Source organism: Dermacentor variabilis, chromosome 4 (assembly GCF_050947875.1).
Source record: "Dermacentor variabilis isolate Ectoservices chromosome 4, ASM5094787v1, whole genome shotgun sequence".
Classification (NCBI taxonomy): domain Eukaryota; kingdom Metazoa; phylum Arthropoda; class Arachnida; order Ixodida; family Ixodidae; genus Dermacentor; species Dermacentor variabilis.
In genome coordinates, this window is record NC_134571.1 from 22,339,812 (window position 1) to 22,354,413 (window position 14,602).

At 47.2% G+C, this 14,602-nt stretch overlaps 1 protein-coding gene across 1 annotated transcript in view; it reads right to left on the minus strand.

Moving 5' to 3' along the window:
* hiw (MYC binding protein highwire) overlaps positions 1–14,602 on the minus strand; it is a 262,991-nt gene that overhangs the window by 7,211 nt on the left and 241,178 nt on the right. Inside the window, exons 75-77 of the mRNA XM_075688361.1 lie at positions 13,178–13,387; positions 4,867–4,974; positions 2,217–2,382 (exon numbers count right to left, since the gene is read on the minus strand). Of these exons, the coding sequence (XP_075544476.1) occupies positions 2,217–2,382; positions 4,867–4,974; positions 13,178–13,387 (484 nt within the window). The remainder of the gene's footprint in view (positions 1–2,216; positions 2,383–4,866; positions 4,975–13,177; positions 13,388–14,602) is intronic.

A 14,602-nucleotide genomic window follows, 5' to 3' on the forward strand; every position in this document is an offset into this window, starting at 1 on the left:
ACACCAAAGTTGCCTCTGGAATGATTCCGGAATAATTTTTCGCATTTTCAAGCACCAAGAATGGAACAGGAAGGATATGATGGCACCTGCCTGGCAGATAGAATGGAAATGAAATAGGGGCCCAAGATTTCTGAATGGAGTTAGAATGGAATAGACACACTACTCCTAAAGTGCTAAGTGTTGATTTTAAGCGAGACTACAAAACTGCCAAATTTGCAAGTTAGACTAAACTAGACTTACTTGGTCAATTTATTGCATTTCTCAATTATTACTCAAGTCTGCTCTTTCAGGACCTACCTATAGATGACTAACTCTGCCACGAAAATTATAACTAAACAAGATGGTACACTACACATTTTATCATTTTCATGACCTGGAAAATTTTTTTTTTTACACTAGTAAAGTGCAGTGAGTTAACTTCATAGTTTTAATGAACTGAACATATAGTTAAGGAGTTACGTTGCCAAGAATTGTTAGATTTAGCAAGAGCATGCCTTGACCTATAGGACAAAGAGATGCAGACCAAAAATGGCCATGTTGCAAAGGCTGCACCCTGCAAGGATCTACGAAGGTTTCGCAAGTGCGCCATGTTTTTTCGCCCACTGTAGAGTACCCAGTAGGGGCCGTAAAAGGCAGTCGCAGAGGTGTGCTGGAAAGTGGAGCCTGATAATATGCCAGTAAATGTGAAACAAGAAAAGACAGCATATTTCAGCAATTCCGTCGGCTCTGAACTCATTTACTGCGACAGCACCTTTCTCCTTGATGGCCACCATCTTGATTTTACTTGCCTGCTCTTTCCTCAAGTAAGTGAGCTCGTCCACTATATGGGGGAACACGGTGTAAGACTATTTTGTACTTTGCTTTGCTCGAACTATTAATAATTAGAGATATTACAAGCAACAACGCCCTGAAGAGTTAAAAGGCCACAAAGTGTGTTTGTCTTTGTGTGAAAAAATTGTACACAATATTATTTTTTATGTTGTCAAGACTCCAACAACTTTTTGTGGCTAGGCACTCAAGTGCAAGTAGTAAACAATTATAGATAAAGCGGTTCATTTATTAAAATTGGAGAAATGGAATGGACAGGCTCAGTCACTTCAGAAGTGGGAATGGTCCAACTTTCACTATTCTGAGGAGTTAAAAGGAGTGCAATTACAGGGACCTCCACTTCCGAAATGGAGTGGAAATGGAATGAAGGCCTCAACTCCACAATTCTGCTCTACACTAGACTGAGCTAGCGTGGCAAGCCTGTGTGTGGTCGATGCACAGTTTATGAGTCCAACATTAGCAACTCTTGACACTATTGTTAATGCTGCTAGACTGAGAGAGTGTTTTTAAATGAGAAATGAAAAGTGACATCTCTTGCACTCGGCTACCAGCATGACGCATTGACGGCCCCTCTACCTGTCCCCTCACTAAAGATACTGTATATGACCCCACAGGGAGAGGAGTTGCAGCTGTGTGGAGGCCTGTCATCTAGCATGCAAATTGAACTAAGGCAGTAAGGGAAAGCCACATGTCACTTTTGTAGGAACCAAGCTTGTTGTGACACTAATGATTGTGGTCAAGATGCGTAGTTGACCTGCTTTATTTGTGACACGAATAGAAATATCCCATTTCATGTGCCGATACATCATATAATGCAAGATCCTTTGCTGCGCACAGCATGCTGACACCATCTGCCGAAACATATTCTAATCAGGAATTTCGAATAAGTACAAAATCCACACACACAAAAAAAAAATAGTTTACCATTTAATTTTTGCACTGAAAGAACAAAAGACAATTAACGGTTAAATTGCAGGTCCTTCGCTGTACACAGCATGGTGACACCATCTGCCGAAACATATTTTAATCAGCAATCTTGAATGAGTGCAAAATACAAAAAAAAATTGTTTACCATTTCATTCTTGCGCTGAAAGAACAAAACAAGAAAATTAACGGTTAAATTGCAGATGCAGTTGCCTGTGCATTGGTCTAAAAGTAAGCACCAAACTGCAATGACATGGTGGTGCTGCCAATGCTAACTTTGTTAACCATGTCCTAGTGGCGGCTTCTCCATGCCACATGGTTTCTGCTTGAACCCCATTACCGCAAATGGTGAATAGATTGCAAATGCCGAACTCTGCTTCTCGTAGCAACATATACATTAGGTAACTCTCCCTCCATCCTCTCAGCTCTCTCCCTCTTCAAATAGGAAAAAAGTGGGGCATTACCTGCAGGGCAGCGTGGCAGCTCCTGCTTGGGCAGGTTGGCCACCCGCTGAAAGTCGTCGTGGCAGGCGTTGCAAAAGTGGGTGGTGCCAAAGCAGAAGAACACTGCCACTGAGCAGCAGTAACGACATTTGTATTCCAGGAAGTCTGTCCCGTGCTTGGGGCACATCTGCAGGCACCAAATGGCGACACCAGCGCTATTATTGTTAGCAGGTGTATCTTCAAAGACCCTGACCATCAATATTCAGCACCACTGTGTAAGCAAGCTGCAAACGTGCAGTAAAAATGGCCAACTACAACTACATAATACCAATGCGGCACACATTGGTATTAGGTCATCTTGTGGATAAAGATGGCATCCGACCTGATTCACAGAATACTGAAGTCGGCAAAGCCTTTCAAGAAAGTACCATGGTCTGTGAAGGAGCTGTGGGCTTTCTTGGGACTGTGTTCTTACTTTAACCACATTCATCATTGGTTTGCTGCCATTGCTTACCCATTGACATGTCTTCTAAGAAATGAGGTACCCCTCGATTGTACTGCCGAGTGCAATGCCTCTTTTCGCCAGTTTGAGTTTCTTTTGATGTCACAACCTACTCTCTGACATTTTGACTGTTCTGCACCAACAGAAATTCACACAGATGCTAGTGGTATGGGCATCGGTGCTGTACTGGCCGAACGCTGTGGTGGCAGAGAACATGTTATTTCTTACACCAGCCGCTCACTCAGCAAGCCAGCGCCTAATTACGCCATGACCGAATAGGAATGTCTTGCCGTAACCTTAGCAGTTCAGAGGTTTCATTCATACTTGTACGGCCAACACTTCACAGTTGTCATGGACCATGGATTGGAGTGGTGGAGTGGTGACCATGGAGTGGTGTTGTAGACCACCATTCACGCTGTTGGCTTGTGAACTTGCGTGATCCATCTGGTCGATTTGTGTGCCAGGCCCTTATACTTTAGGAGTATGGTTCCACTGTATCCTACAAGACCGGGCAGCACCATGCTGACGTTGACTGCCTTTCAAAAATGCCACTTGGTTTCAGAGACTGTGACGCTGACAACTTAAACCACTACCTCACTTTCCTGGCACCTGCTTTTCCCAACAATGATGCATTCAATGCCGAGTAGCTGAAGGACCAGAGTTTACAGCCGTGTTTTACCACAATATGAAATTCTATATTAGCATGCCATTTTTGTATTCGCGATGGCTTACTATATAAAGAGAACTACACTACAACAGGTGCTCCCCTACTATTGGTGGTCTCGGAGTGCCTATGCTCTTCTGTTCTATGTGTCATGTACGATGACTTCACCTCAGGCTACCAATGCGTCAGGCTACCAAACAGCACGTTGCCAGCTGCACAACATGTCAGCGTCATAAACATCCGAACAAAGCTCCCGCCGGTCAACTTCAGCCTGTGCTGCCTCCAAGCTCCCCATTGAGCAACATGGTATTAAGTTTTTGGCCCATTCCTACAGTCCTCCACAGGTAACCACTGGATAGCCATGTGTGTTGACTACCATAACCGTTACCGCGAGACAGGAGCCATCCCTACTGGCACTGCTGCTGCAGTCTCTCTTTTCTTGCTTCACTCCATCATCCTCCGGCATGGGCCACCTCAAGTTTTAATCAGTGATCGTGGGCGCCAGTTCACCGCAGATGTTGTAGAAGAGCTGCTATGCTTGTGCGCTTCTACCTTCCAACATTCGACACCATACCATCCCCAAACAAATGGATTTACAGAGCTTGAAAACAGAATGCTTATCAACATGCTTGCAATGTATGTCGCATCACATCATAGGAATTGGGACGAGATTCTACCATTTATGACATACTCTTTCAAAACTGTGAGGCACGAGACAACTTGCTACAGCCCATTCTTTATTCTGTATGCGCACCCGCCTCATTGTACTAGACACCATCTTCCCTTTGTCGACTACTGACGATCATTCTATAGCCGAGACACTCTGTCATGCCAAATTAGGCTCATAGGCTTGCTCGTTTACGCGTGCTAGCTTTGCAGGACACACCAAAGGCAAGATATGACGGCTGCTACCACCCCGTTACCTATGTCGCTGGTAACTTGGTCTGGTTGTGGACCCCAGTACAGTAGCATGGTCTGTGCACAAAGTTTTTGGCACATTATGATGGCCCTATTGTGATACTCGACTGCCTCAGCGAGGTGAACTATACCATAGCATGCCTCACCACCAATGTTCTGCTTGACCTCAAGTAACGCATGTCTCCAGGCTCAAACCATACACCCAGCATGAGGCCACCTGACTTGCCCAGCAGGCTTCATCTGTGTGAAGAGCAATGTAATGGCACATCTGTACACATGAAGAAAAGGCGAAGGATTGGTGGAAGAGAAGGAAGACAAAGACTGCTTTTGTCTGGTGGCCTCGCTTCACTCAGTGATTTAGTGCTGAACCTTCTAAATAATGCACCTCCCACTTTGTGACAATATGTCAGAATGAAATGTGAATGAAGTGTGCCTTTTAGCTTTTGTACTGAGCTATCAAGTTATGTATTTTCCATATGCATCCTTGCTGCTACAATACCAAAACAATGAGACAGAAACCAATTTTTTCCCGAGGTGTAAATTGTCACAAAATCTAGCAAAGGTGGCAATCACTGAATTGGCTGTACCTGTGCCCTTGAGATGTCAGAACAGCCGCCGCAGACAAGTTCAGCTGGGTTGTATTCATCCACTGGGCCTGCCTCGATGTCACAGCGTACTTCACCACCATAATAAGCCTGAAAAAGCAGTGCATCCCAACATTTTGTGCATTTCATCACTAAAGGTGCTGACATATGCCTGTGCATGCACAAACACAAGCAAGCCCGCAAGCAAGCACAAATGCCTTGGACACTGTTCGTGTCCGGGGGAGCAAAAATTCAGTAAAGTTACCATGACTGCACAAGTACAGCTAAACTTTGATATAACAATGTTGATAAAATCGGCAATTTGCTTTGTAATGTTGAAATTACGCTATATTAAAATGCGACCTTTTATGCAGTTGCTGATTAATTTTTCTTACATGGAATGGACCACAAGATTTTCTGAATTAGCGAGCGATCGGGAAAGAGCAAACTTGAATGAGAAAAAATGAATTATGTTTAATTTAGGAGTCCAATGGGACCCTGATCATGAGAAGGAAATTTACAGAAGAATAAAAATGGGTTGGAGTGCATATGGCAGACATTGACAGATCCTGACTAGAAGTTGACCACTGTCATGGAAAAGAAAGAAGGAATCAATGCATTCTACCAGTGCTAACATATGGGGCAGAAACTTGGAGACTGACAAAGAAGCTCGAGAACAAGTTAAACGAACACTAAAGGCAAATAGTAAGTAAACGTGGACTGTTAAAAGATAATTCCAGAAACCTCTCAACGCTTGTTTCGTGCCAAGAAAGGCCTTAGTTTACGAGAGAATAGCATCTGAAAGGACCGAATACCTATTTCGAAATTCAAATCTCCCGCTACCCAACCGAGGGAGTGGTGACGTTGCATGCATCATCAACACCCTTTGCTGCCTTCAGTGAGTAAAATAGTGCCCGACAGACGGCGGCACCAAGCCAAGACAGAGCGGTGGATTCACCGCTGCAGCTGCTTTTTGGTAAAGTGGCGTAGACTGTTCGGGCATCCCGTGACATAACCTGGAAGTTGAATTCTCTGCTACTTGCAGTTTCTGCGAGTTTGGTGAGCCAGCAAAACCAGGGCAGCAATATGCGATAACAAAACTGCTGAAACGTGAAAGCGTGGGCGGCTCAGAATCGAGCGAAAACGAAACCTTTCGTCCACCCGCGTTGTTGTCAAGGGCAATTTCAATGAGTTATTTTTTCTAAAAATGATATAGAACTGGATAAGTAGCATTTTATTTCATCTAATAATACAATACAATAACGTTTTTTGCAATGAGTGGTTGAGCGCTAGTGACAGAAGTTAACCGAGGAGTGCTTTTGTCCTCGGGCAAGTGCTTGAATGTCCCGGGGGAGCCTCTAATTATGTCCTGCATTTACCTCAGAAAATAACAGACGAAGCCAGAAATTACGCAAACGAGTTGACGCAGCAAAATTGGGTACAGTTTTGCACCTCGCTCAAGGGTACCCTGAGTACGGCGCAGACGTGGGCCATCCTACGTTGCCTGATCGAGCCCGACAAAGCGAAATCGACAACCAGTCGGACGCTTCTAGAAATCGCCCACAAGTTCCCCGGAAACGACCAGGATCTGATTGACACCCTAAAAACCAGATACCTGGGTAGCGACCCCATACAACCCTGCCTCCTAAAATATGAAGGAGAACCAAGACCAGAACTGGACGCTCCCATCACGGAGGAAGAGGTGTATGCCACGGCACGAGCCTCACAGCGCAACACTGCTCCTGGAGTTGACAAAATCACCAATGCCATGATTAGAAACTTGAGCCCGATGCACATCCAGGACTTGACCGAATACTTAAACGGGGAACTCTGGAGCAAGGGCCACGTACCGAACGAGTGGAAACACGCGGAAATCGTGACCATTCCCAAACCCGGCAAGAATCCCGCGATCGACGCCCTGCGTCCCATCTCGCTGACTTCGTGCCTCGGCAAGCTGTACGAGAGGGTCATCGAAACCCGCCTCCAACATTACATAGAGGACGGTGACCGCTTCCCGCACACCATGCTTGGCTTCAGGCCGGGACTTTCTGCTCAAGATGCGTTCCTAATCCTAAGGGAAGAAGTTCTCAAGGGCATCCCGAAGGGAGGAGAACACCTCCTGCTCGCACTCGACCTAAAAGGGGCCTTCGATAACATCTCCCACGAGGCCATTCTCAAGGGACTGAACGAAATCAGCTGCGGGGAGCGCATTTTTAATTACGTTAAATCGTTCCTGACGGGCCGGACGGCAACCATCGGAATAGGCAAGACTCGATCGGATAAGATCGACGTGCCGAACAAAGGAACACCGCAAGGGGCGATAATCTCCCCGATTCTATTCAATGTCGCGATGCTAGCGCTGACCAAAGAGCTGCGGAAGATCCCCGACCTAGGTTACGTCCTGTACGCAGACGACATCACGCTCTGGGCCACCAAGGGCTCCCTAGCGCGAAAGGAGGCGACCCTTCAAGAGGCCGCGACGGCCGTGGAGAGATTTGCGGCAGCGAGCGGGATGCGTTGTGCGCCCGAAAAGTCCGAAGTGATCAGGGTGCACGGAGGAGGAATCTACAAGTCCCCCGGCCCTATCGACCTCTATCTTGAGGGCCAGAAGATAACGGAAGGCAATAAGACTAGGATTCTGGGTTTTTGGATCCAGAGTAACCTGAAAGCCTCCCACACCATCCAAACCCTAAGGTCTGCCACCAACCAGATCTCGCGGATTATAAAACGAATTACAAGAAGCCGCAAGGGCATGCGAGAAGAGGACACGATTCGCCTCGTCCAGGCTCTGGTGATCAGCAGAATAACGTATAGCATGCCGCATCACTATCACTCGCTAAACAAACGCGACCAAGAACAAGTCGATGCCATCATCAGAGGCGCGTACAAAACGGCCCTGGGTCTCCCTGTCACCACCTCAAACGAGAAGTTAGCGGCCCTCGGGATCCACAACACCTTCGCTGAGCTGTCGGACGCGGTTATGGCTTCGCAAAAGGCCAGACTACAGAACACGGCGGCGGGCAGAGCCATCCTCCACCGGACCGGAACGGCAACGGAGCTCCGTGCCCTCGATGGGCAACGATCACTCCCGCCAGAGGTCAGAAGCAAGATCAAGGCGAACCCGATACCGAAGCACATGAGTCATGAACTCCATGAAGGACGACGCAAGGCTCGCGTCGACAGACAGCGCCGACAATTCAAGGGTGACCCGTACGTAACGTACGTGGATGTGGCGGCGTACCCTGTAGGGGGCCTCTTCGCGGTAGCCGCCGTGAACGGGAGAGACAACTCCTTGACCCTCGCGGCCTCCGTAAGGGCAGAGACCCCAGCTGTGGCTGAGACCATAGCCGCGGCGCTGGTAATAAAGCAAGAAGACAGGGTAGGCAGGGAAGTCCACGTCGTTACCGACTCGCAACAGGCCTGCCGTAACTTTACGAACGGACGAACACCGCTGCTGGCGGCTCAGATTCTAGGCCCGAGGCTGCAAGAATACCATCAAATCACGTGGACGCCGGGTCACGCGGGTCTGGAGGGGAACGAAAGGGCGAACGCCCTAGCTCGAGCGCTAATCAACCGAGCGGGGCAAGACCAATCGTCTCATCAATCCCCACCCTTTACCTTCATGCCCCTGCCATCCAATTACTGCGACCGACTCGAGATCCAGCGACTCAACCGCAGGATTTATCCTCCGCCTCACAAAAAGCTCAGCACTGAAGATGCCGTAGCTCTCCGACTTATACAGACTAACACATTTCCAAACCTACACAGATACAGTAAAATGTTCCCACATACATATCGCGGCATCTGCCCCTGGTGCTGCGACACACGCCCTACACTCTTTCACATCTCGTGGGGGTGCGAGGGCAAACCTCAACACTTAAAGACTCCTAGCACGTCATTTGAGCGGTGGGAGGTACAGCTGACCGGCGATACCCTGGCGGGACAAGAAGCTCTCGTCCAGCAAGTACGTCGAGCAGCCATGGCCAGTGGAGTCTGGAATGAGGACACCACCCACTCGACCTCAAGAGCAACCACCTCGATGGTCCGAATAAATGTTTTTTTCTCTCTCTCTCTCTCTCAGTTTCTTGATTATAAAGGTCCTGTTTGAGATAATACTGACGCCTTAGAGATTCTCAAGCACTAATCTATCATTTTAGCTTGACTTAATATTCGCCTTTAGTGTCCCTTTAAAGGGAAGCTGAAGAGTTTTTCAGAAAAAATGAGTGAAGAGCTGTACATAATGGTTTTCAACCCTCTGAATCCAAATATTGCTTCGAAATTGAGCGAAAGAAAGCGCAAACAGGTTTTATTTTGACGAAAAGTGCAGCAGCAGACTCGGGCAGCTCGTGCGCCTCATTTCTGCCTGTGATTGGTCGGGCGCCTCGTGACGTCAACATTGGTGCTTCATGTGTGGCGGCAGCAGACCAGCCGCTGCCGCCACACATGAAGCACGGTGCAAGGTGGTTTGACGCTACGGTTTGGTGAGACGGTAATGGTAAATTTCGAGAGCTTGCGTTTCTCTGAGGACTTCGTCATTGCTCTCTACATGTATAGGTAGCCGGCCTCTCCAAGAAGCAAAAGATGCTGGTAGCAAGCAGTACTTTCGACGCGAATGAAAGCGAAGTGTTAGCATCTCCTCGTGTTAGAAATGTTCTCTGGTGAGTATGTTTTTTGCAAAGCTGTATTCAGCGATCCAGTAAGTTTGTTTCCGGGCAGAACATCTGTACTGTTATGTTCCTGCATGCCTGCTCGTGGAACTAAGGAGGGATGTGATCCCCGGCATTTGTGCGCTGCCCCAAAGCTGTCGGCAATCTACACAGACGGTTTACATGCGGGAAAACTTTTCCGGCTCTTGTAGCACGTGTAGTGGCCTTCATCAGCGTGCCATCCGCACGCTAATCGTAATCAGAGCCATAAAGGCGGCAAATTCCGTCGGCTACGTGAGACAGCCGCTTTCTCTCTGTGCGCGAGGGGGAGCGCAGCGTGGTGGCGTGCGCCGGCTTTCAAACACATGAAAACTTTACACTTGCACTGCATTATGGTAGCTGCATGTTGGCTGTTTCACAACACACGTGCGAATAGAAAATTAACAGCGGTTTGAGACCAAACCTGCGTCAAGGGTGGGAGATGAACATGTACCTTCCGTTCAGCGTGCTAACACGAAGGAGCTAGCAATAAATCAAAATACAGGTGAGGACAAGTTCGTGTATTCATAAGGTCTTCCAAGACCAGTTACCATCCGTCCGCCCGCACCCGTCCTGCCTTTGTGCGTTCGATGCCCCAACCTTTTTGCACTGCGTTTAGAAAGCCTGCTAGCAGAAAGTCGTACTCTCACTCATTCACACCTTATTGATAAACTCTGGTAGTACATAATCGTCGTCACGGAAGTGGTTAGAGCACAGCACTGTTCTTCTTGAGTGCTTTAAATTCTTTCGATTCACAGCAGCCTCCCACTTAGCTGCAGGCTTCTTGTCTTGTGGGGAGTAATGGAACATCGTCGCGGCCGCTGGTGTTCGTGCAACCGTAGGCTGCACAGAATGCAGGCATGATCGGCCCACCACTTCAATTGATGCTGCGCACATTAACTACCACTCTGCATACACACAAACAAAGGAATGCAGGCTTGAGCGAGGCAGATATTGACGGCACGCATGCAGAAACAAGCGCAGTCAGGCACGGTTGCGGAGACTGTGAAGGAGCGGAACACCAGTGCCGACGTCACTACGGCGCGGTTTCCGGTCTCCGCTCGCATCGTCAGCGTCAGCAGCAGCACGCGGCGCTCGACAGGGGACGGAGCGACAGTGCAATTTTAACCAGCGATTACGTCGTTCCTAAGTAAAAAATCTCGCCGAAAATTTTATGTGCATGGTTTATAAGGTTCCCGCATCCGTATATGAGCGAATTATTGAATTCAACAGACTCTTCAGCTTCCCTTTAAGGACTGCACAAAGAGTGATGGAACGAAGAATCTTAGGTGTAACATTAACAGACAGGAAGAGAGCAGTGTGGATCAAAGAGCAAATGGAGATAGCTGGTATTCTAATTGACATTAAGAGAAAGAAAATGGAGCTGGGTAGGCAATGTAATGCATAGGAGAGATGAACCGATGGGCCATTAGAGTTACAGAACGGATGCCAAGAGAAGGAAAGTGCAGTTGAGGATGGCAGAAAACTAGGTGGGGTGATGAAATCAGGAAATTCGTGAGTGCAAGTTGGAATCCATTGGCGCAGGATAGGGGTAATTGGAGATCGCAGGGAGAGACCTTAATCCTGCAGTGGACATAAAATAGGATGATGATGATGATGAAAGACACGGTTTCACGTTGTGTTGACAATATCTTCAGATCAGTGGTACAAAGCGAAGCCAGCCACGCTTTTAGTTTCACTCCATGCCCATAGCTGATAGTATGGCCTGCAGTGGGACGCCACTTTCATGAAAAGCACCAGCAGCGGGGAGTAAATGCTTTGTCTACCTCTCGCTTCAACATGTCTCTGAAACTCAAGATTATGCAACCTCCAGCACTAGGTTGCATAATGGGAAGACAGCACACATGACGCCAAACCAACTCGGCCCACCCACTCTTCCGCATGTGACAGATAACCTCTAAAACAGGGTATGCAGGCTATGTATGCACTCAGCTGCGCTGACAGCCATGAGCAGCCAGGCCATGCTAAAATAGGAAATGTGCACTAACATGCCCTACTTTTCCTTGCTCAGGCGGGAAGACAACACTCATCAAGCTATCATCCTTCTCGGCTCAGCCTCGCATTTTCTGAACAATTTGTGAACATGGTATATGTAGTTACAATGAATATATATAGCCAAAATTACGCTTACATAGAACAAAAATAGCAGTGACTCCCAATATATTGAATGTCAAGCAGCGCAAAAGTGTCTCCAGAAGTTGTCTTTCCCTCATGGCAGCGGGGAAACCCAGCGGCGCAGCTCCATGCACCCGTTCTGCCTACCATGATGATGTTGCGTTGTGTGAGCTGTCGACACCTCCCTGCAGAAAATGATCCTGGCCCGCCCGCAGCACTTGCTCAGACAACCAATCAGAGGCTCTTGTGCCCTCGTCGTGCAAGATGGTGGAAGTGCGAGTGGTCTTACTGCTTTTCTGGGCCTTCTCCTGCAGTGCTGCCGTGATTGCATAGCACAAAGCAACAAAATTTGCCTTCGGCCGTAAAGCTTGAAATCGTGAATCAAGTTGAACGCGGTGAGAAGTCGGATGTCGCTGCAGCATGCAAGATTCCGAGAAGCACTCTCAACAAGATCTTGAAGGAAGAATAAGGGGAAGATTAGGATTTCAAGCGGACAAACTCACGACCCGGTGCGCATGGCACCTGACACTATGCACGGCGACGTCGAGGCGGCCGTGTACAAGTTGTTTATCCGAAATTGCTGCAGACGTGCCGGCTTCCGCGTGCTTGGTGGTGACTGAAAGTTTTGATGAGTGCGACGAAGCCGTTGGCAGGGTCACCGAAGTTTGGAACGAGATATCAGAATTTTCGGAAGCAGTTGACAGATCAACGGCCGACTAGTTTGTGAGTGCAGATGGTGGTGCCGCAACCACGGGAGACCCCGAAAACGAAGACTACATTGCTGACATCGTACTGAGCACAAGTGATAGTGGGCACAACGAGGAATGCAACAACAATCCTTTGTCGACATCATCTGAGGTGATTGGTGCACTCGCACTAGTCCGGTGTTTCTGCACGAATGTGGGAGATTGTGGCCTCAGTTGCTCTGACTATTTAGACAATGTGGAGAAGTATGTGCGTCACAGGCAGCGAAACTGCCCAAGCAGAATACAGGACTATTTCATGCAAAACTAAGCTAGTTTCATCAATAAAGTGTGTTTAAAGACTTTCATTATATTAAAGTTTGTTATATCGAGGTTTAACTGTACTCATTTTTGTGTTGTCATGTAGATGGCAGAGTCATCTTTACGATAACACAAAAAGGAACATAACCTGTAACATTAAATATTCCTTGTATACATCAACTCAAACCTATTGATATTTTGAAAGATGGTCTACAATAATTGTATAAACACAAGGAGGGTATGATGTGTCCATTCATTAAAACCTCTGTCACTCGACAAAGTGCATTCATAGGTTCCACATATACTTGAAATATTATCAAATTGCCCTTTGTACTGTTGAACTTTAAATGCATCAAGTACTTCAAAACTCATATTGTCATATCTTCGACAATACACTGGATAGTGGCTTTCTGGGTATGTGCCACTAATGCGGCATCAATATTAAGTCTGAAGATTTCAGCTATCACCAACTAATAGGAGTCCACTTACTTTCTTGCACTTGAAGCAAACATAGTAGGCGTAGCGCTCCATAGCAAATCCAGCTGGGTTGTCGTAAAAGCGAGCACCAGGTATGGTGATGGCCTCAGCTCTGTGCAGCCCTTCATACTCCAGCCTCATAAGGGCTTTGCGCTTGACATCCTCAAAGAGTGCACGAATAGGCTCCAGAAGATCCTTCAACACTGCATGCTCCATGGGTGCCTGGAGAAAAAGAAAAAAAAAAGGTAAGAAATATAGAAGTAACAATCCTTCTCCCTTTTACCTCTTTGAGAATTTGGTGTCACTTGGTGTCACATCAGATAAACAGTGTCACTGAAGCCAAGGAATATTACTGCTTTATTAAAGGAGAAATTAGACGAAACATTTTGAGAAGATTGGAGATGAGGTAAGACAGCACTAAATTACTGAAAAGCTCTGTTCCCACAACTGTGGCCACCAATGGTATACTGGAATAGACCATCAGGTCCAGTGCAGACATACACATTAATACCAAGGATAGCAGATAAGAGAATAACGGATCCTAATTCTTAATCCTAAATCTTAATTAGTGCAGCACCACATGCAACATGTGGAGATTGTGTGTTCTGTGCTCACTAGTTGCACACTATTTTGTTTTGTATTCTCTGCTTAGCATTCTCACTTGACTAATAAGGGGATTCCTCCGTATTCCTTTTATTTTTATTTTTCGTGCATGAGCTTGCATGCATATGTGCTTCCGTAAGTGCTGGCTTCTTGGGTGGAGAAGTCAGCTGACAAGCTTCTCGCCTTCCTTGGATCGTGTGGTGGCATATCCTAGTGTTATTGTATTTACCCATGTAAGCAGGCCACCTTTCGAGCATAAGAATATGTAAAATAATGTTTCGCTAAGTGTTACGCACATGCCAGCATAGGAGGGCCCCGAGAGTGCACTGGTGCGCCATTGCAATCTCGGAGGTCACACCCATGTGCAGGTCAACTTTTACAAGCCGCTTCTCGATGACACTAATTAATATTCTGCAATAATATCATTATCATCGTACCTTGCTGGATCACAATCATGAAGTGGCATAGCGTGCTTCTATCGGCTGTGCTGAGGCATGTTGTTTAGCAGGTTTAGCTGCTTTATGCTTTCGGGCGTATTAAGGGAACATCTCTGCAATAAGTGTGCGCATGGATTTTCAACAGGTAGCATGCAGTTTCGTTTGAGACTCGTCAAGAGTTTCAAGCTGACAGGAGTTTCAAACAGTAATGGACGGCGCGAAGAACTACCAGCTTTGGGAGAGTGCCGATGAGGCGAGCTCATCAAATGACGAGGGCAGCCGAAGTGACAAGGAAGACTGAATAAATGTGATCATATTGGCTGCTAGCGGTTGCGATACTCTGCATAGCAGTGTGAGTGCAGTCTGAGACTTCACTGAGTAGCCATAAGCCAGCCTC